The following is a 24,039-nucleotide window of genomic DNA, read 5'->3' as shown; positions in this document are numbered from 1 at the left end:
CCCTTGTATGGTATGTTTGTGGTGTGGGATTAATCCCAATCTTATAAATTTATTTTTTAAGTATTTTGAATACTCCTTTTTGGGTATTGTGTTTGTTCTTGTGTTGAAGCTCTCTTTGTGAACCTTTATGGCTCTTGTGATTCTTTTGTGAGAACTTGTTGATAGACACTCTTGTTGTGGATTGTGCTTTCTTACACATATCACAATATTCTCGTGAATATCACAATATTATCAAATTGGCGATATTTTCAAAATATCATGATATTTGAATTATATATGCTGTAAAAGGAGAAACCATACAATAAGTGTGGTCTTGTCTCATCAAATAGTGCCTTGAAATTAACACTGTAAGTAAGATGATCAATAAAACTTAATGTGAATCAACCTAATAAATAGAAACTGGATACATAAATCATTTTTAATGAAATAAAAACTAAAGAACTAAATAATAAAATTATAATGCAGCAGGAACCAATATTTCCTAATATTTTTATGTCATTCAATGCAAAATGATGTAAGTTACTTGTGAACTCCCCAAAGTAGCATCCGTACATGGGAAATGTGTGATTTCCACCAGTTTGGTGTCAGTTCCCTTTGTTGTTTTGAAGGTTGCATGCACTTTGATGTTGGTATAATTCTTTTCAACCAATAAGACATAACCTAAGTCACATGGGTGCGGGTGCGGGTGCGGGTGCGGAGGTGCGGCACTTTCAAAAACCTTGGGTGCGGGGGTGCGGCAAAAACAAATAAAAAAATTTATATATATATATATATATATATATATATATATATATGATTTGGTCGCTACCTACTTGTTCGAGCAACACTATTTTTAGAGTTTTTTTTTTACCCAGGGTGGATCCGGATCCGACCCGGACCCGCCAGCCCATTAGGGTTAAAACACAGAGGGGTGAGGGTTTCCCGTTTTCCCCTTCTGCTAAAAAGAGAAACCCCTTTGGGGTTTCCCGTTTCACGCTCCCCCGAACCCCTTTAAAGGGAACGCAGAGGGGAGGGAGGGCTCTCACCCCTGCGCTCCTCCTTCTCTCCTCTCTCGCTCCCTGCGTGCGACGCCGGACGACGCCGCCGCTTCCAGGTATGCTCTCTCTCTCTTTGTCTTCTCTCCTTCTTCTCTTTGTCTTCTTTTCTTCTTCATCTCTTTCCTCTTTTGTTTGCCGAAGGGCCGGCAGGAGGCCGGCGGCTCTCTGTCATGCCCTCCCGCTCTCTCTGTGCCAACCGAAGGGTCGACAGGGGACCGACTGTCCTGCCCTCCCGCTCTCTCTGTGCCTACCGAAGGGTCGACAGGGGACTCGCGGCCCCCTATCGTGCCCTCCCGCCCTCTCTATCCACCGCCTGTATATGGCTTCGGCAAGGGCAATCGCCTCTGCTATCGTTTGTTTCCCGACATGCAGGGGCACGCCCCTGATGCTGTGGGTCTTCCTAGCAAGCAGAGGCACGCCCCTGCTACTGTTTGTCTTCCCGGCAAGCAGGGGCACGCCCCTGATGCCGCAGATTTTCCCATCATGCAGGGGTGTTGCCCTTACTGCCTTTGGTCTCTCGGCAGACAAAGCCATTTCATCGGGCAGATTTTTTTTTTAAATCCAAAAAATGAACCAAAGACGCACCCCCGCATGTGCACCTGCATCGTGTCACGTCGACGCGGGTGCGGCACCTGTCTGGCCGAATCCCTATGACAGGACATAACAGACACTGAATAATTTATTATTATGTTGTTTACGTGTTATCATCTATGTCAGGGATTCGGCCAACCAGATGCCGCACCCACGTCAACGCGACGCGATGCGGGTGCACGTGCGAGTGCGGCACCCGGTGTGGTCAAGCCGACCCTGGGTGCGGTCAACGCACCCAGGGTCATTTATGTCCAACTTTTGGACTTGAAAAAAAAAGAGGCCCGCTGGAATGGGCATGACAACCAAAAAACTTAGGAACTGGTTTGTCAACGTGGCAAGTTTCGAGACACAACTCTTCAACTTTCTTTACGGCAACCACATGCCGTAGCCAACTACCAAGGAGTCTCTTCTCTGAATCGTTTCTCTGGGTCAAGCGCAGGCTAAACCTGCGAAGGTGCCTGGTTCAACAAGAATCGATTGACAGCGGTGAAGAGATCAATTCCTTCTAGATGCAAGTGTGACTCGCCGAGCTTCTTCTGTCTCTTAAGTCGCTTTGTGGTCGAAGGGAAATGATCCTCATCGAATTCTGCGGAGGGGATTGCAGTCGGGAGATGCCTCCATCAGGATGGAGGTCTTCACCGCAATTTTGATGGGGAGTGAACAAGGCAATGCATTGATACTGCACCTGGTGGCTTTCTTCATCATTCTCACCTTTTACTGAAGATCTGACACCTCTCGTAGTTGATGAGAGCTTAACTTTTCATGAAAATTTGGATGGTCTCAGAGAACAACCATATTGTACCCTGAAAATTGAAGAGAGAACAATCATTTTGTTAAAATAGAGGGTTCAGGAAGGCGAAAGGGTAATGATGCCCATGTTGGCCCGTACAGATTGCAGTCAACTGTACCTACCTGCAAATATTAAATCAGATTTTGATTTCCTTCCGAGATATGCGCTGGGCTGGAGGTTACGTACTAGAAAAATTAATACAAAATATCTAAAGTCAATGAGCTACCAAATTTTGGGGCAGAATGTAATGATCATGGACAATACAGCCTTTCTTCAGAGATGACCAGCCTGGTTACCATTCAAAAGTAGCTCAGTTACGTAACTAGGAGAGAATAACTAAAAGAGTCGGATGGAAAACCAAGCATATATGTCTTGGCCAGGGGGAAAATGGGGTCTCCCCCCGTTTGGACCGGTGTTCGTACCTTATTTGGTTCTTTTACATGTAATCTGATATCCATCAAATCTTGATATTTGTCTGATTCAATAGCAAAAAATTAAAACCATATATGCATCTAGCAGTGCTCGATTAAACTATTGAACTCGGCTCAGACCAGTAGAGCTTAATGAAGCTTTGAAACTCGATTAAGCTTGGTTAATGCAGTCTTATAATGGCTCAGACCAGTAGAGCTTAATGAAGCTTTGAAACTCGATTAAGCTTGGTTAATGCAGTCATATAATGATGAATTTTAGCATATATATAATTTTTGTTTTTTAAAATGTACTCACGATAATTGTTTTTTATTTCATTAGTGTTACTGTTGTTAACCGTTAAAACTTCAAAATTGTAAATTGTATTTATACATACGTATATATATATAATTTTTTATATTTTCGCCCTCCGCATCCCGCACCCACGCACCCAAGTTTTTTTTAAATGCCGCACCCGCACCCATGTGACATAGGTTATCATACATAATGTTATCTTAATGTTATCTTGTTAAAGAACTCTCGCTTCCATCTCCATCTCGTGCCACTTTTCCCAAAAGAAGACATAAACTCCTGGACCCAAAATGCAATGAAATGCCAAGGCCATTGCCACCTGCACCACTTCTTGTTTTTTCTTATTGCTATGACAATTGTGGCACAGAAAGTAGGAAGAGAACAAAATAAAATTGTGTTTTACGATTAGTCTTATAATGGAGAGATCCCATCCTTAGGGTGTCATTCAACCATGATACCAAGGCATTGGTTGCATGCGTAGAGAAATTCTTCTGATGCGAGTGTGAATACATGGGTAATTTTTGAAATACAATCTTAATTTTGAGTGTTTTTAGAAAATACATCTAAACTTTCAAATATTCCAAAATCACCCAAAATTCCCAAAAAATTGTCAAAAAGGTCACTCACGCCCTAGAAATTCCAGAGCCAAATTTTGGCTTTTTGCCAGAATTGCACCAGGATCTGACCATCAACAATTAAGAACAAATTCCATTATAACAACTATAGTTGCTGCTGACTCCCAATTAACATAAGAAAGTTAAAAGTGCACCCAGTATGTTGAAAAATACGTCATCATTAAAATAAACCTTGCTATGAGATCAACAGTGAACCTAAAGAAAGCAAGCGTGGTTGTTTTGATTACCATCATGACACTTGGGTGTTTTAGAATCTCTAAAAGTTTGGTGGCACATGAATCTCCACACCGGAGATTCTCTTAGGGCGTGTTGGACTGCCCTGGAGATCCTTGGATCTCTTGGCTGGAGGAGGGATCTGGTGTGGGGGCCACAGCATCTGACCTTCAAGAAAACGAGAGATCTCATATCCGATGATTTGAGATCCCAAAAGCAACACAAATCTGAGGCTTTCAGATTTGAAGTGCTCAGACCAGAAAACCAAGAATATGAGTTCCCAGGATTTCATATCCATGGCCTGGGATCCGAGATTCAATACAATTCAAACACACCCTTACTGAAAGTAAACGGTCCCCCAGCGCCATTTTTGAAGATACACATGCTGCGAGCATGTTAAGATAAATGTACTATTTTTATGTATTATTATATATATGTATATACGCATGTATGTAACTCCGCCTGTGTAGTTATACACTGCCGGTCCCAAGCCCGGATAAAGGAGGAGGGTTGCGGTAGGCCTGTGACAGCCAGCATAAAAACTTTGTCATATCCTATGAAAATGAACCAATATGAGAATTTCGTTGGGGCGTTCCCTACTGAGCGACGCGCTGTACTCTCTAGGCCCGGAGGCAGTGATAAATGTGCAAGGGTTGCTAGGTCGTCGCCCAGAAGCGACGCGTCACACCGGCGCCCGGGTGTGGTGTCAAATAGGCAAGGGTTCCCTCACTTTGTTGGACGGGTGGGGGTAAAGAAGTTAGTCCAAGACCATAAAATTAGGTTAGCCACTTGGAACATAGGGTCTTTAACTGGTAAGTTGGTAGAGTTAGTAGATGTTATGTGTAGGAGAAAGATTGATATTTTATGTCTTCAAGAGACCAAATGGGTAGGTGAGAAAGCTAAAGTGATAGAACCTTGGGGATATAAGATTTGGTATACAGGAATAAATAGGAATAGGAATGGAGTAGGGATTGTTATGAGTCGTCAGTTTATAGATAATGTAGTGGAGGTCCGTAAGAAGGGTGATAGAATTTTACTTATTAAATTAGTACTAGGTACGGATATTATTAATATTATTAGTGTTTATGCACCTCAAGTAGGTTTAGATGATTCCATTAAGCATCAATTTTGGGAAGATTTAGATGGAGTAGTACAAGAGACATCTTATGGAGAAAAGCTTTTCATCGGCGGTGACCTTAATGGACATGTAGGCATTAGTAGGGATGGATTTGAGAATATCCATGGAGGCTATGGTATAGGAGAAAGAAATGAAAGTGGAGAAAGGATTTTAGATTTTTGTTTGTCCTATGATATGATCTTAGCAAACACTTGGTTTAGGAAGAAGGAGTCTCACCTAGTAACATTTAAAAGTGGGGTTAATACGAGTCAGATAGATTTTTTCCTACTTAGAAAGAGAGATAGGGGTTGTTGCATCGATTGTAAGGTTATACCAGGAGAAAGTGTAGCTACACAACATAGAGTCTTAATTTTAGATCTTAGAATTAGACAATGCCGCAAAAGGGATAGACATAGGATAGATCCTAGAATTAAGTGGTGGGCACTGAAAGGAGCTAAACAAGGAATGTTTGTAGAGCAGGTAGTTAAGGAAGTTGATTGGTGTCTCGAGGAGGATTCAGAATCAATGTGGAATAAGATAGCGGGTGGTATGAGAAAAGTAGCTAAGGAGGTATTGGGTGAGTCTAAAGGCGGTGCACCACTAGGTAAGGATACATCATGGTGGAACGAGGATGTCAAATTAGCTATTAAGGTTAAAAGAGAGTGTTATAGAAATCTAAGTAAGAGTCGTGATAATGAGAATTTGGAGAAGTATATGATAGCAAAGAAGGAAGCTAAAAAAGTTGTTCGAAACGCGAGGGCTAAGGTATATAAGGAGGTTTATGACAAGTTGGATACCAAAGAAGGCGAGAAGGATATTTATAGGCTTGCAAAGATGAGAGATAGGAAATCGAAGGATTTGGGTATGGTTAGATGTATCAAAGATGAAACGCAAAGGGTTTTAGTCAAAGATGAGGAGATTAAGGAGAGATGGAAAGATTATTTTGATAAGCTATTTAATGATAGTCATGCTCAAGATCTTGGAGACTTCTCCATTCCTTTTCATGAGATAAATCGTGACTTCATGCGCAAGATTCAAAAGAAAGAAATTGCAGAGGCTTTGAAGAAAATGAAATCAAGAAGGGCAGTTGGCCCAGATGGTATACCTATCGAGGCTTGGAAATGCTTGGGAGAGAAAGGTTTAGAATGGTTGACAAATCTTTTTAACTTGATTTGGCGAACAAATAAGATGCCTAATGAGTGGAGGAAGAGTACTTTGGTGCCTTTATATAAGAATAAGGGTGATATACAAGATTGCACAAACTATCGTGGTATAAAACTCATGAGTCATACTATGAAACTTTGGGAGAGGGTGATTGAGTCTAGGTTGAGGAAGGTTGTCATGATATCGGAGAATCAATTTGGTTTTATGCCTGGAAGATCAACTATGGAAGCTATACATCGTCTTAGACAACTTATTGAAAGATATAGAGAGAGGAACAAAGATTTGCATATGGTTTTTATTGATTTAGAGAAGGCATACGATAGAGTACCTAGGGACGTTCTCTGGTGGACAATGATGAAGAAAGGTGTTTCTCTCAAGTACATTAGTATAATTAAAGATATGTATGAAGGAGTAGTAACCAATGTCCGCACTTGTGGAGGGGTGACAACCAATTTCCCGATAACGGTTGGGTTACATCAAGGATCTGCTTTAAGCCCTTTCCTATTTGCGATAGTGATGGATGAGCTTACGAGATCAATTCAAGAAAATGTACCGTGGTGTATGTTGTTTGCTGATGATATTGTTTTGATTGATGAGTCTAGAGCTGGGGTTAATGCTAAGTTAGAATTATGGAGACAGACATTGGAAGCTAGAGGTTTTAAGTTGAATAAGAGTAAGACTGAATATATGGAATGTCGGTTTAGTAAGCAACGAAGTAGTGATGGGAGTGTAGTGAAGCTTGGTGAGCAAGATATACCGGTGAATGATTATTTCAAATATTTGGGATCCATCATTCAAAAGTATGGAGAAATTGATGGAGATGTAAATCATAGGATAAAGGTTGGGTGGATGAAATGGAAAAGTGCTACTGGAGTGCTGTGCGATCGTAGAATGCCATTGTGGTTGAAGGGAAAGTTTTATAGGACGACTATTAGACCCGCTTTACTATATGGTACGGAATGTTGGGCTGCCAAGAGACATCATATTCAAAAAATGAGTGTAGCTGAGATGCGGATGCTTAGATGGATGTGTGGAAATACAATAAAAGATAAGATTCGGAACGAAGAGATACGTAAGAAGGTAGGTGTTGCACCCATTGAAAATAAGATGCGAGAGAATCGTTTACGGTGGTTTGGACATATTCGGCGAAGGCCTAATGATGCTCCAGTTAGAAGGTTGGAGAAATGGGAAAATATATTAGTTAAAAGAGGTCGGGGTAGGCCTAGGAAGACTTGGATGGAGATGATAGGAAAGGATATGAATGCTTTGAACCTCACCGAGGACATGGCGTTGGATAGAAATGATTGGAGGAAAAGGATTCATGTGGAAGACCCAAAATGAATTTCTTTTTTGGTTCATATCGCTGACCCCAATTGTTTTGGGATGAAGGCATAGTTGTTGTTGTTGTTGTTGTTGTATATACGCATGTATGTATATATATTTACATATATAATACATATTTATATATAGATATATATAGTATATATATAGTTATATATAATATATAAATATATGTAGTATTAGTCAACCTTGGTTGACTCTATCTAGCTGTTGGAGGCTAGTCCAACGGCTAGATTTCTAGCTGTTGGACCCTTTCTAACGGCTAGATTGAGACCTTCTTTATTCTCTCTTCTCTCCTCTTTCTCAGTAAATGTGTGGGTGTGTGTATGTGTGAGGGTTGAGAGGGTGATGGGTAGATTTAGGTTCTTTTGAGTGTTTTGAGTGTTTTGAGTGTTTTGTAGTGAAGTTATTTATATTTTGAAGTTCTTTTTTGTATTTTTGAATCTCATTCTGAATGAAATTACTCATTCATAATATTTGTGTTTCATTGGTATTTCTTATGGTTAGTTTGTATTCAAATACATTATATTTAAGTTCTTGATATTCATTTGAGAGTGCATCGAGATCCATGTCATTTCATGATATGGCTTCAGAGCAAGACATCGTGGTCTTGGAAAAGATTTGTATTAATGAATGAAATGGATCAGTGTTGTAAATATTGTATCGTATTGTACGATACATATTGTTACTTTTGGATTTTGCGATATGATACACACTCGAATCGTGATACAAGTGTGTATCGTACTCGGCGTATCAGGTGTGTAGTATGATACACTCCTATATCGTACAATACACTTCTTTATCGTGTAGTGTTGTATCGTACGATATAGGACATATCGTACGATACGAGTCTAGCGCACTAAAAGGACCCGAAACTTGATTTTTAAGTTTTGGGTTTTAAAGGCCTCTTGAGGGATGACTTCTACGTTTCTCTAGAGGTTGTTAGAAGGAAACCCACACACCCTATGAGTCATGAGATCGATTTGGGGGCCGATTGGTGCGCAAGAGAGAGGAATTTTGCAATTTTCTTAAGGGTGCATTTCCACCATTTTCTAACTCAAGGAAGTGGGTTTAGGTAAAAAAATCTTATTATTTGCTTCTTATTGAGTTTTTGGGGGGAAGATGGCATCAACAAATTCGGTATGATAATGGAGTATTCAAGTAATGAGTGAAAACCGATTAAAAATTAATTGCAATTATTGTCAAATTTCTTTTTCAAATCGTATCTTTCGGTTGAAGCATCATTTAGCTGAGACACATTATAATGTGCAAGCAAAAATGTCAAGAAAATAGTTGGATGTCGTAAAATGCTAATGTTAGCAATTACTTAATGATCTGAGAGAAAAAAATAAGAAAAAGATATGAATGAGGTAGAAATGGGGTATGCAAAGCCCTAAGAGGCTATGTATTAAGAAAATGAGCTTCATATTTTTTATCCTATAACACATAGCATAAAATCAGAAGTAAGAAGTTCTACAGCAAAGGGGAAAGGTGTGGCTGGTGTCAATTGTAGTATTGTTGCGGGCACAAAAAGAAGAGGAGGAAGAGGGAGTTCTTGAGGAGGAGGTAGAGCTAATGGCTTTATTAGGAGTTTATTTCCTCCTACAACTACCCTTGAGGTGTAACCCAACATTCGTATTGCTATGACTCCTCAACATTTAGTCAAGCAGGCGGGAGATTGCTCTATGATGTCTGCATTCCTTTTTAATGCGGCAAATTCCTTTCATTTTCAGACCATGGCAGATGTCATAACCAGTATCAAACATGGATATAAAATGCCTTCATATCATGCTTTGAGAGAAAAAGTTTTAGATGCTAATGTGAAAGAAGCAAAGGCATATTGTGATGATATGAGGCAATCATGGAGAGAAACTAGGTGTAGCATCATAGTAGATAGGTAGAGAGACAGAAAGTCAAGGACCTTGATAAATTTTCTTCTATATTGCCCTAAAAGAATTGTTTTTGAAGTCAATTGATCTATCTGATATGCCTAAGACAACTGATATATTGCTCAAAGTTTTTTATTAGGTCATGCAAGAGGTTGAACATCAAAATATTATGCAATTTATTACTGATAATATATCAAATTATAAGGCAGTAGGTAAAGAATTGGCAAAAAAATTTGAGTCATTCTTTTGAGCCCCATGTGTTGCCCATTGCATAGACCTTATGCTTGAGAACATCAGCAACATGGATAAGGTACAAGAGGCAGTTGAATGCTGCCAAGAAATTGCTAAATTTATTTACAATCATGCATGGGTTTTGAGCTTAACGAGAAGGTACATTGGTGGAGATGAGTTGATTCATAGTGCAGTTACTACATTTGCTACAAATTTTTTGACAATGCAAAGCTGCACTAAAAAAATTTGTTTTCATCATACGAGTGAAATGCATATCTTCATGTACAAAAAAGAAAGCTCAAAAATTGTAGATATTGTATTCATAAGTGAATTTAAATGCATGAAGTTGTTGAGAATAATTATACTTTTGGTGAATTTACTTTGATTGGTTGACAGTAAAGGCATACCAGCTATGGGTTATCTTTATGAGGCCATGGATAAGGCAAAAGAGACTACTAGAAATAATTTGAAGGGAAAAAAAATTGTATATAATTATATGGAACATCATTGATTATAAGTGGACTAGGCAACTTCATTAACATCTTCATGCTGCAGCATATTATTTAAATCATGTATTTAGATACTCTCTTACGTTTAAAATAAACAATAAAGTCAACAAGGGACTTTTGGATTGCATCGAAAGGTCAAACCCTGATTATAACATTCAAGATCAAATTCATAAGAAAATAAAAACTTATGATAATGCATTGGATAATATAGGGAGACTTGCAGCAATGCGAAATCATGCCACGATGCATCCAGGTAAAATTTTTTTATTTTTATATTGTTATTTAGTTATGATGTTTTGTAAGATTGTATATTTGTTAATGTCTTCTTGATTTCTCATTTTCTTTTTTTTTTCAGACATGTGATGGGCCAAGTTTGGAATTGATGTTCCAAATTTGAGAGCTTTCGTCATTCTCATTCTTAGCCAAACATGTAGTGCAAGTGAATGCGAGAGAAACTGGAGTGTCTTTGAGCAAATTCATATTAAAACAAGAAATAGATTGGAGCATAAAAGGCTCAACGACCTCGTTTACTTTCGCTACAACTTACGACTAAAGCAGAAGTATATAAAATTATAAAGTTCATTTGTTATTTTCATATGTTTATTTAAAGTTTTTTCATATAATTCAAAACCCAACTAATTTTAATTTTTTCATGTCATCTTTTTAGGCAAATCAAAAAGTTATCATCAAGGAGGCATAAAGAACAATTTGATCATATCAGTTTAGAACATTTTGATGAATTAGATGCATGGGTTGAAGAAGATGCAGGGACTCTTTTGAATAAAGAGAACATTCAATGGATTAACATGGAATGAGCATAGGAGATAAATGATGAAGACCTCAATAATCTTCAAAAACAATGTAAATGTCGGAGGAGAAGAAAAAGAAGATAATGATGATGATGAAGATTTTATGATTATTAGGGTTTTATGTAATATGTTCTTAGTTATCATAAGTGTTAGGCGGAGCCTAGGCGGTGAGCCCCTAAAAAGGCCTAGGCGGTACCCCAAATAAAAAAATAAAAAAAAAACATAATAAGAAACATGTATACAATATACAATCAATCAACAATAAGCAATAGACAAATAATATGTCAATGAACACGGTAAAGCAATTATATTACATAACCTTAATCTGCTCAAACAAATTAAAAATAAATTAACAACTGAATAAACAAACCATACAACAAACAATGTGAACGAACAATACAAAAAATAAAATCATATATACAAAAAAATTAACAATAGACATAATACAACCAATAGACAAATAATGTCTTCTTTTTCTTCTCAACAATAAACATAATACAAGCAATAGACAAATAATATTTCTTCTCTAAGTCACACGGACTGGGCTAAAAGGTCGATGCACCCGCGTCGACATGCCCCGACACAGATGCGGCTTCGGACACGGGGCGGACACGGTCAACTAAGTGTCAGACTCGGTCAAGGCACCGGGGCCGAGTCCATCCACATTTTGGATTCGGACAACTTTGACCGAGTCTATTTTTGTCCATTTATTAAAATTAATTTTGGACTCAGTCAACTTTGACCGAGTCTATTTTTGTCCATTTATGATTGTTATATATATATATATATATATATATATATATATATAACAATAGTAAGATTGTAAATTTTAAAGCAATAAGTTGACCGATCAAAGTTGACAATATATATATATAGTCGTGTCCCCGTGTCCAAAAATTTTGAAATTGTTCTGCACCCGTGTCGCACCCATACCCGTACCCATGTGACATAGCTTCTTCTTCTCAACAATAGACGTAATACAAGCAATATACAAATAACATGTTTTCTCCTTCTTCTCCTCCTCAAAGAAGAAAACAAATGATATGTCTTCAAAAAAAAAACTTTAAAAAACAAAAACAAAACCTAAGCTCTAAAAAAAACCTAGGTGATCGCAGCTTAGGCGGCACCTAGGCAGTAATATAGGGCCCCACCGCCTAAACCTAGTCTCCCAAGTGGTCAAGCTGCGCCTAGGTCGCCCAATCTGCCTAGGACAACTAAGAATATGATTTTCTTTTTTGGTTCATATCGTCGACCCCAATTGTTTTGGGATGAAGGCGTAGTTGTTGTTGTTGTTGTTGGTGGTGGTTATTTAACATTTATTTGTTTATAAACTTGGTGATTTTGTTTTTGTTTATGTAATATGAAAGTATGAGTCTTTTGGCATGTTCTTAATTGCAAGATATTTAATATTTTGCACTTTTATTGTGAGATATGCATGCATTAGTTGATGTTAGATGATGTCTTATGGGGCTCATAGAGACATAAAGGGTTCATATGTGATTTTATGGGTGCATTTTGTGTAATTCATCATTGTTTTATGTGATATGATTTTTTTAGAATTTTTGTTAATTTTTCTGATTTTGCTTGATTTTTTTTATTTTTTAGATTTTTTTTATTAAAGATTTGCAATACGTTTACGATATGATATGATACAAGACAGTGTTACTATGGGCCCGACCGATACAGGTACAATACTTACAACCTTGGTATGGATTCAAGGATTTTACATTCATTGTGTTATGTGGTATGGTATCTTTGGCTTTTCTATTTTCATATGTATCGTAGGTATTTTAAAAGAGTTTATATTAAAAATTAATATTTTTTAAAAATAAAATATATACAAATTATTGTCTTTTAATATATGAAATATATATTTTAGATTATAGATATGTATATTGAAAAATTATATTTTGCAAAATGTAGTTTCTTAAAGTCTTATATGTGTTTCATGTCTTGCAAAATATTAAATTTCATGTTGTAGTTTTTGTATCTCTTAACGTATGTGTATAAATACATTATCTTTGAGATTTTTTAAAATATCATGATGTTTCTTTGGTGATTTTAATTGTGTAACCAAGCATAAATTTTAAGATATATTATATGAACTCCATGATTAAGATTGTAAATCTTAAAAAAAAAATTGCATGGTATTATCATTGGTTATAACATAGGTGTTTTCTATGCTCTCTCAAGGTTCTTCTATCATCGTGTGAATGTGTTATTCCATGTATGTTTGAATGATATTGCTTTATTTAAAATACCTAATTAAATAAGATTATTTTCAAGTTAATAGCTTGTACTTATACTTCTTCTTTAGCATTTTATAATTGGTTCCCTCTCTCTCTCTCTCTCTCTGCCTAGGTTCCTGCGCATCTCATCTAAACTTCTTTAACGAGTTATCTTATATGCTTCTTGTTTAGCATTTTGTAGCTTTATGTGTTTTTGCCTATTGGCGGCTTATTATTTTGAGTGTTTGTGCACTTTTGTAACCCTTAGTAGTTTCTTTCTATTGCATTGATATTTCATTATATGCATCTTAGAGATTTTATATTTGTTGCATTGTGATAAAATTTCTTGCATATCATATGTGAGTTCATGGTTGGTGATAGTTATGTGTGGCTCTTTGTGAATCTTTATATGTTTGTCATTTATTGTCTTATAGCAGACTTATGATTTAGATCTCACTTCTTAGAAGTTATTCTTTAATAAAATCATATATTCTTGTCTCTTTAGTGAGATTTATTGGATCTTTTGAATGTGATGTGCCTTAGTGCACTTGTTCCTAGATTGGTGGATTTATGATTTCATTCCATCTCCTCTATGTACATCTATGTCACAGGGATTCGGCTAGCAGGGTGCCGCACCCGCGTCGATGCGACTCGACGCGGGTGCAGGAGCGGGTGCGACACCGGGTGCAGTCAACCCGATCCTGGGTGCGTTGACCGCACCCAAGATCATTTAGGTCCATTTTTTGGGATTTTTTTTAAAAAAAAATTGCCCTATGAAATGGACTGCGAATTTTTTTTAAAAAAAAAATCTGCTGAAAGCAACTGTCTGTCAGGGCTGCGAATTTTTTTTTAAAAAAAAATCTTCTGACAGCAGCTGTCTGTCACGGCTGCGAAATTTTTTTAAAAAAAAATTCTGCTGACAGCAGCTGTCTGTCAGCTGCTGACAGCAGCTGTCTGTCAGCTGCTGACAGCAGCTGTCTGTCAGGGCTGTGAATTTTTTTTAAAAAAGTTTCTGCTGACACAACTGTCTGTCAGCTGCTGACAGCAGCTGTCTGTCAGGGCTGCAATTTTTTTTAAAAAAAAATTCTGCTGACAGCAGCTGTGTGTCAGCAGAAAAACCAGCGTCGGAGAACCCTCGACCCCCTTTATATATATATATATATATATATATATATATATATATATATATATATATATATATACATATATATATATACATATATTATTTTTACATTTTTGCCCCTGTCGCACCCCCGCACCTGGGTTTTTTGGAAGTGCCGAATCCCCGCACTCGCACCCGCACCCATGTGACATAGATGTACATTGCTTATAATGGGCATGATCTTTGTTCGTCATTTTCAAGTTCGTAAGTATTGTCATGAGACTTCTTGTGTTGCATATGATTGCACTTATTTTTAAATTTTTGTGACTTTCAAATCGATTTATGTTTTTGAACCCACCTTATTTCAAAATTGATCTTTTCATGACTTCGTTATTGTCGTACTATAGCATTTGTTTTGACTATCACATATGTTTGTTTGATGCATCATCTTCTTTGACCTTGTTGTTATTGGGACATGGTTAGTCGTTGAGGTGAGTTATGTGTGCACCTTATGTCATCTCAAGATAGCCAAACTAGGAAGCGGAAGCAGGAAACGATACGGAAAGCAGAAGCGAGAAGCGATGCATTTTAAAATGTATGAGAAATGAGAAGCAAATAAAAAATAAAAAATAAATAAGAATTGAATGGGAATAAAAATAAAATACAAATAAAAACTAAAATAAAAGTGATGAATATTAAATTTCATGTTTTTTAGTGTAAGAATTAAATGTTTAACAAAACATAAAAACGATGGCTATCAATCTAGAGAAAGCACATGGAAGTGAGTGAGAAGAGAGAGAGAGAGAGAGAGAGAGAGAAAACACATAAAAAACAAGAAAAGTTGAGTAAGAGAACATATAAGAAGATATGAAGCGTGTAGAAAGCATAGGAGAAGTGTGGGGAAATCGAGATTCTCATCAAGTTTCGGAAGCGAGGAGTATCGTGCTTCAAAAATGAGTTTCCGGGAAGCGAGCTTCTCACCTATCTAAGAAACTTTTGGTAACTCTGTGTCACCTTATTAGTCTAGGTTTGCAAGGGTTATAAATAGCATGTTGTCACTTGCCTTGTGTTTGATTAATGGTTGATTGGACTCTTGATCCATGTTGCTTTTGTTGAACTAGAGATGTTTGTTGGGGTGAGTTGTGTGCACCTTGGTTTTTGTCAGTTTTGATTACCGGCTTATAGTTCGGATGTAACTGATGGTTGTTTGATCTCTAGTTATGTGAGTGTGTTGTATCACTCATTTGTATTTTTGGTCAAGTGTTATTATGATGGATGGTTATAGTTATGTTTATCGCTGATGGCTATCTATTTTGAACCACGGTATTTCGAAAGATTTTTAAAATTAATATATTTATTCTTCTTGGTGATATTAGTTTGCATTCATTACAAACTCTCTTACCTCATGTATTTTTCTCTTATTATGCTTCTTATTTAAGTGTCATTCTATGTAGACAAGAGATATTTTTCAATATGGTGAGTTATGAGCACTCATTGGTGTTATTTGCAGTGTTACTATCATTTGTGAAGTGAGGTATGTACACCTCTTGTGGTTGTAGCTGATTTGCATTGTCAGAAAGCCAGTATTGCCTATGCATGGTCACGGGAATGGTTATTGCTGATATTTGTGTTTTTGATTACCAGTTGTTGGTGCATGGTCACTGGTTTGGTAATGGCTGACATTTATATTGTCCTCTTGTTCTAGCAAGAGATACACTTGAATTTTGATGTTTGAAGGTCTAGTGAGGTGACTGTTTGTGGTGGTCGAACTATTGTTAAGATTTGCAAATATCATTCATTGTGTTATGTGGGATTTTTAAAATGTCTCCATAAAAATTCTAAATTTTTATTACTCATTTGTCCTTGTATGGGAAATGGTTATTGAAATATTTTCATGCATTTTGCATTGAATATGCTTTAAGTGCACAATTAAAGATACTTTAAATTTGTTTCATGATTGATTGTTCTTCGTGTTTTGCATATATACTGATATTTGCAAAATATCATTTCTTGATATTTGTGGGATTTTAAATCTCTTCATATTTTTTGTAAGTTGTTATCTCATGAAAGTTTTTCTTGAAATTGGTCCATAAGTGACTTTTTCACTATGTCACACGGACTCGGCTAGGGAGGTGCCGCACCCGAGTCGACACGCCCCAACACGGGTGCGGCTTCGGACTCGGCCCGGACTCGGTCAACGTTGAGTCAGACTCGGTCAATGAGTCAAGGCCAAGTCCGTCCACATTTTGGACTGGGTCAACTTTGACCGAGTCCAAAAATGTCCATTTTTAAGACAAAAAACAAAAAAAACATTTTTTATATATCTTTTTTTAATATATAACCAGACTGTGCAATGCAGTTGCACAGTCACAGGCTGTGCAACTGCACAGTCAATGCACACAGTCTGTGACTGTGCACAGTCTGCACAGTCACAGACTGCATTGCACAGACTGTGTGCACAGTCTGTGTGACTGTTTCACAACTTATGTAAAAATATGTATAAAACACGATAAAAGGTAACCCAACCATTTGAGGTAGCTAAATAAATGCTTTTTCAGTTTAAAAAAATACTAGTTTCACAAGTATTAGAAAAGCTAGCTTAAGAATTACCATAAAGAAATGGGAGTGCCAAATTGAAACTTTCGAAAAAATTAAGGTCATAGTTTTGGCTACTTAATTTACTGCAGACTTGAAGTTTACTATTACAAGTCAATTTAAATTATATCTGTACAATGATAATATCCTTTTATCTTATATAGTTTTGGCTACTTAATTTTAATTGTTTACTAGAATTATTGTTATATATATATATATAGCCGAGTCCCCGTGTCCAAAATTTTTGAAATTGCGCCGCACCCGTGTCGCACACGCACCCGCACTCGCACCCATGTGACATAGCTTTTTCATTGATTCTAAACTATTGCATGGTTCATTCATATATGCATTAGTTGTGTGGTTAATATAAATGTAATAGTTAATTGATCCTAATTATTTATATTTTCTTAAATCTTTATTGAATGACTTGAATTATTTCTTGTATCTTCCGCGGTGTAAAATAATTTGTTCTTAAAAGGAAATCTAACTATGAGTAATTTATTCTATGATGTAAACTCCTTTGTGAGTTATTTATTTATGAATTTGATGTTTTTTGAAAATCCATATTGCATGATTTTTATGCATTAATGTGCTTTTTTGTAATAGATATATGTGTGTTGACTTTGAATAATGCATGCTTTCATGAATGTTTAAAGTGATTAATGATTTATGAGCTTATCTTTGAGATATTTTATGCATGCATCTCTCTGTTTTTTACAATATGCAATTATGTTGTCCTATGAATTAAGAACTATGATTTCTTAAAAATTAATGGTTTTTTAAATAATTTTAAAAAATGATAAATTGTCTTATTATATATTTTCTACATATTGTATTTTTGGTGTGTATGGTCGTCCTCTCTTCATAATATATAATGAATATAGGTAAATTTTTGAAATCTTCTTATGATATATAGGTGTGTATAGTTGGGATATTTTGTGAGCTCTATTCGTTGGTTCTCAAGCATCAATAATATTGAAGATCCCAAAGACCTTTTGTATGATAGAACATATGTTTGAAGATCAAGAGCACCCTTTGAGAAAGCAACAAATGGAAGAACTTGATGAAGTCAATGAGAATCTTTTATGTAATGGGTTTTTTATTTGTATTTGCAAACTTATAGTGAGTCGTAAGTTTGAGGGGGGATGTTAAGATAAATGTATTATTTTTATGTATTATTATATATGTATATGTGTATATATATGCATATATATTCAGTGTTTTAAAACTCGCCGAGTCAACTCGGCTGACTCGGCTCGGCTCGGCCCTCCAGCGAGTCAACCCGTCAAGGCAAACTCGGTTTGCCAAAACTCGGGCTTGACTCGGCTTGACTCGGCCTGACTTGGGCGAGTTTTGGGATGTTTGAAATTTGTTTTTTGAGTTTCAAATTACAGTTTCGAAATATAAAAGTACATATATTTTAATAAGGGTTACCCCCAGATTTTGTATAAAAAAGAAAATAAAAATCATTTAAAGATAAAAAAAGCATTTAAATCCATAGAATAAAATCTCCATGTTGTTCGAAGTACTGTTCACCCTGTGTTATCAACTTATTCTAGCAAAATATTTTAAAGAAATGATTCTCACTATATATGGCGGGTCAACTGTGCCTATGGGAAGTCACATTTAGGTTTCATCATCCATTTGTTATGTGAACAAGCATTGTACATATTCAAATATTAGTAGTCTTTTTATAGTTGTGCCATTAATATATTTCCTGCATAGTTTTATACATGAGAAAATTGCTTATTTATGTTGATATTGGGCATTCTGTAAACTTTCAATATGCACATATATCCCTGTTTTACATTTATGGATTTGTTAGAGAGGGAATTAAAACTTTTAAAACAAGCTAGCATATATGATTGGCCATTTTAGGAACCTTAGGTAGTAGCAGACTGAACTCATGGTGACCAAATCCTCTAATTAAAGTCATGAATTAGTCAAAGTGCTTGTATAGATATCAAATTCAATTATTCAAGCAAACCTCTATAGCTCTTTACAGTTGTTTTTATATTCTTACAGACGTTTGGAGACTATGTTTACTCAAAAACATGGTTTCAGACAAATTATATATTGTTTTTCTTTTAAAATCAAAAGTTAACAAAACCCGGTCCGAGTCACCGAGTTGACCCGCCGAGTCACGAGTCAATAAAGAACGAGTCGAGTTCCGAGTCACGGGTTTTAAAACCTTGTATATATTTACATATATAATACATAAATATAAATTATATATGTAATATTACTCAACCTAGGTTGACTCTATCTAGCTGTTGGAGGCTAGTCAAAGTTCAAACGGCTATATTGCTGTTCAACCCTCTTCAATGGCTAGATTGGGACCTTTTTATTCCCTCTTCTTCTCTCCTCTTTCTCTATAAATGTGTGGGTGTGTATATGTGAGGGTTGAGAGAGTGATGGGTAGATTTAGGTTCTTTTGAGTGTCTTGAGTGTTTTTTAGTAAGATCTTTTGTATTTTGAATTTCTTCTTTGTATTTTTTAATTTCATTCTTAATGAAATTATTCATTCATAATACTTGTGTTCCATTTTTATTTCTTATGGTTAGTTTGTATTCAAATACATTATATTTGGGCTCTTGGTATTCATTTCAGACTTTATTCCCTTATATACCAATCATATTGAGAACTTCATAAAAATGATCATATCAGGTATATGCAGTCGTATCCATGTGGCATAGGCCACGAGACAACCAGAGAATAAGAAAAAGATAGACCAACATTTTAATACCATAAAGCAATTTTTATTTTAACTAGGCTTAGAGCTACAAGAGTAAAAACTCTGTTACATTGATATTGATGCTTTACCAATGTGATGTTCAAAATACTGCTAGAAATGTGTAAACAACAATAAATGTTGTTACTGATTTTTTTTAGTTCTACATGCATTATCACATTTTATACATAGTGACAAATCTCGTGAGATTTATGAAAATCTAGCTCGCCAGAAATCACCTGAAAGCTAAAAACTGTAATTTCTCATGTTTTTCTCATCAGAAATATAAATATCATGTTTTAAACGTGATATGTATGGTTTTTGTAAAATTGTCTATGCTAAGACAATACGCATACGAGCGCAAATTCTTTAGAAAAGATGTGCACGAAGGCACTCTCACAACACTTGAACAAAGTACGCAAAAGCGTAAAAATAATAAACATGCACTATGGCATGTATTTTATAGAATGAACCAAATGCTTGAGACTCTCAAGCTTAGGGAAAACAAGGGGGAAACACCCCTATTTATACAAGAAGGAGGTGCAAAGGGGCTCCCAAAGGAGTCGTTGGGGAGCCCCCAACGGTCACATTTGTGACCGTTGGGGGGCCCCCAACGACTCTATTGGGGGACCCCAAATGCACCTTTATGAAAAGGTAAAAATAAATAAAAAAAATAAAAAAGAATACAAAAAAATAAAAAGAAGAAAAATACAACATATTCCAAATGGAATATGCGCAAGAAGAGAAATTACAATTATACCCTTATCGGGTAAACAAAAAGATAAAAATATATAAATATACATATTTATATATATAGAGATACATATACATATATATATATATATTATATGTATATGTATCTCTATTTATATAAGTATATATATTTATATTTACATTAACGATTTTGGGAGATACATTTTAACAGTTTTATATGCTATTTATAGTAGAAATCGTGTGTTTTTTATTTATTTATAAATTATTATTTTTATATTTTAAATTTATTTCTTATTGCCAGATTTTGCCCAAAAAATCCAAAGATTTATAAAAAAAAAAATTATTTTCACGAGATTTTGCCCTTTTTTTTTACTTTTGTCACTATGATTCCATACGAATAGCGGCATAAGAGTGACACTTGATACAATGTGATAAGGGATGAATCACAGAAGCATCGGTTAAATTGTTAAGTATGTCCTTCTCAATGAAGAAGCCCTAGAAGAGCACAAAGACAGAGAAACCCTAGAAACTTCCACTAAACCCTAGCTTTTGTCCACAAAAAAGAAAATATCAAAAAAATTAGCGTGCTCAATCTGAGAATCACAAGAACGGAAATAACCAAACCCAATATCAACAACGCATCACATTTCCACTAAACCCTAGATTTGATCTAAATCCCCAAAACCAACACGAAATCCCTCCATTAAAAAAAAAAGAAACCTAGATTTAACACGATCAGAGTAACAAACAGAACAGAAACAAAGCAAAAGCAACCTCAATCTCTATTGCATTTCCACTAATTTCCAGCTCCCATCCAAACACAACTCATCAAATCAAAACGAGAAAAACCGCAAAAAAAAACCTAATTCGGCATCCTCAAAGGAAACACCAAGAACACAGGAAACAAACCACCCTAATCTCAACGAATGAAGCACCTAAAATCCCTGGATCTCTCCAGAATCCAAACGAAGAACACTTCCAACTAAAACAGAACAATCCAACGCGATAGGAAAAAGCCTAAGTTCGATTCGATAAAGAAAAAAAACGAAGCCCTAAAACAAGGGGAACGAGAGAGAACAGACCCGTAGGCGAGGACCAGGCGGCATGGAAGACGCAGCGCTCCTGGACGTTGGAGCAGAAGCCGACGGTGATCTTGTTGAGGTCGCCGCGGAGGACGGACCCGGACCAGACGGAGGCGCCGTCCTGTACGGCGACCTGCCCGGCCAGAACCACGTTGGGGGCGACGTACGCGTCCACGGCCACCTTCGGAAGCCACTGCCCCAACGGGATCACCAGCCTCTGCCCTCTGTAGTCCCATTTCACGTGGCCGCCCGCTTGCCCGCCGGAGACGGTGGAGAAGTGGTAGCGGACCGGCGGGTTCGCCGCAGCATTCAGGGCGTTCCTCGACAGCCGGAGCAGCTTCGCCATTTTTTCTCGCAGGCAACAGAAACGCAAAGAGAGAGAGAGAGAGAGAGAGATGATGCTCCCTTCTACCCTTCCAGCGTGGGGTCCAGTTCGGCCGAAATTATTATCGCGACAACCGTTTGAGTTTCTAAATCAAGTCCTAATAAATTATCTGCCACGAGGAACATTAATAATTTGAACCGAAGGCAGAAGCAAATTAGAAAAAACAAATCAACATGCAAGGAGCACTTCTTACCGTGATCCTTGCTTGTCGATATCTTCCTTGTACATGTTGCCTTGATTATCGATATACTATCAATATCCTTGATTGTCTGACATCTCAGTCCCTTCTTTATCAATACAGTAAAAAACCCTTGATTATCGATATCTGCCTTGATTGCAGTAACATGTGCATGTGTAAAGTAAAATGTACATGTAACACGTGAAATAATCTTTTACCCTCCCTCAAGTTGGAGTGTGCGAATTACGCTCTAACTTGGATTTGTGATGAGAGAAATGCTCGGTGCCAAGCATCTTGGTGAAAAGGTCCGCATATTGAAAATGTGTGAGAATGAATCACATTTGAATTAGACTACTTTGAATTTTCTCTCGCACGAGATGGCAATCAATCTCGATATATTTAGTGCACTCATGATACACTAGATTAGCAGCAATGTGAAGAGTTCTTGGTTGTCACAATGTAGCGTCATGAGGTTGGGAATGATCAATGCCGAAGTCCAACAACAAGTACTTTATCCATGTGAGTTCACAACATGTTAGGGCCATGGATCGATATTTGGCTTTGGCCTGACCATGACACCATAGACTGCTTTTTAATCTTCCAAAAAATAAGTTTGTCCTGAATCATGATGCAATAACCGGAGGTGGATCGACGAGTCATTGGGCAAGAGGCTCAGTTTGAATCACAGCAACCGACTACATGAATCTTGTTGGTGGATAACATCAGAATTTCTTGTCTTAGGAAACTCTTAATATATTGAAGGACCCGCATGACAGCATCCATATGAGGCTATCACGGCTGGTTACTGAACTGACTTAGAATATTAACCGCAAAAACAATATCGGGTTGAGTTATAGTAAGATATAACAGCCGATCCACTAGGCGCCTGTATGGCCCTGGGTCCTCCAACAGACCTTCATCTTCAATACTGAGTTTGATGTGTGGTTCCATGAGAAATTGACTTGGCTTGGCTCCAAGATAACCCATGTCTTGCAAGGCATCGAGAGCATACTTTCGTTGAGATAAGAAAATACCACTTTTAGATTTTGCAACTTTAATGCCGAGGAAATATTTTAGTTGTTTAAGGTCCTTTAATCAGAATTTCTGATTGATGTGAGACTTAAGTTGCTCGATGTATATAATATCATCTCCTGTAATGATAATGTCATCCACATAAACTAGAACAAAAATATGTATCACATTAGTAGTTTTTAAAAAAAATAGATAATCAACTTTAGATTGTGTGAATCCTTCTTGAAGTAGATAGTGTGAGAGTATAGCAAACCAGTTTCTAGAAAATTGTTTTAGTCTGGACAGAGATTTATGCAACTTATAAACTTTACACTCTCTTTGAACAGAAAAACCTGGTGGTAAGTCCAGATACACCTCTTCATCAAGGTTCTCATGAAGAAACACATTGTTAACATCTATTTGATATAGATGTCAATTCTTTATTGTTGCAATAGCTATCAAGCATCACATTGTTACCAACTTAGCAACGAGGGTAAAATTCTCATTATAATGTAATCCTTCAATCTGGGTATAGCCCTTTGCCATGAGTCGAGCTTTATATCTTTTAATGGATCCATCAGAGTGATGTTTAGTTTTATACACCCATTTGCAACCAACGGAGTGTTTGCCCATAGGTAGATCCACAATCGACCAAGTGTTGTTCTCTTCTAATGCCCTAATCTCTGAAGTCATAGTGCCACACCAACATTGGAACTCCATGGCATGTGCAAAGGTTTTGGCTTCAGAGTATTGGGAAATGACACTTAGGAAAACACAGTGTTCTTTGGAAAAGTAGTTATAACCTATGACTTTGGATAACTCATGATTCATGTTGTGAACCTCCTCTCTTGTGTTTGTCGATTGGAGTATGGGAGCAACCATATAGCAGCTATAGTCTTTGAGATGTGGTGGCGGTTGACGAGTTCTTTCATACCTTCAGAGATGAACTTGAGTTGGTTTTAGGGTT

At 36.7% G+C, this 24,039-nt stretch overlaps 1 protein-coding gene across 1 annotated transcript in view; it reads right to left on the bottom strand.

Annotated features, from left to right (window-relative positions):
- LOC149811433 (gamma carbonic anhydrase-like 1, mitochondrial) overlaps nucleotides 1-21,892 on the bottom strand; it is a 30,494-nt gene extending 8,602 nt beyond the window's left edge. The window contains exon 1 of the mRNA XM_089993402.1: nucleotides 21,499-21,892. Within this exon, the coding sequence (XP_089849528.1) occupies nucleotides 21,499-21,844 (346 nt within the window). The 5' untranslated portion in view covers nucleotides 21,845-21,892. The remainder of the gene's footprint in view (nucleotides 1-21,498) is intronic.
- Between the last annotated feature and the right edge of the window lie 2,147 nt (nucleotides 21,893-24,039).

Source organism: Nuphar pumila, chromosome 17 (assembly GCF_984573655.1).
Source record: "Nuphar pumila chromosome 17, dmNupPumi1.hap1.1, whole genome shotgun sequence".
Classification (NCBI taxonomy): Eukaryota; Viridiplantae; Streptophyta; class Magnoliopsida; order Nymphaeales; family Nymphaeaceae; genus Nuphar; species Nuphar pumila.
The sequence above is the reverse complement of the archived record's forward strand: the minus strand, read 5'-3'. Positions and strand labels throughout refer to the sequence as shown.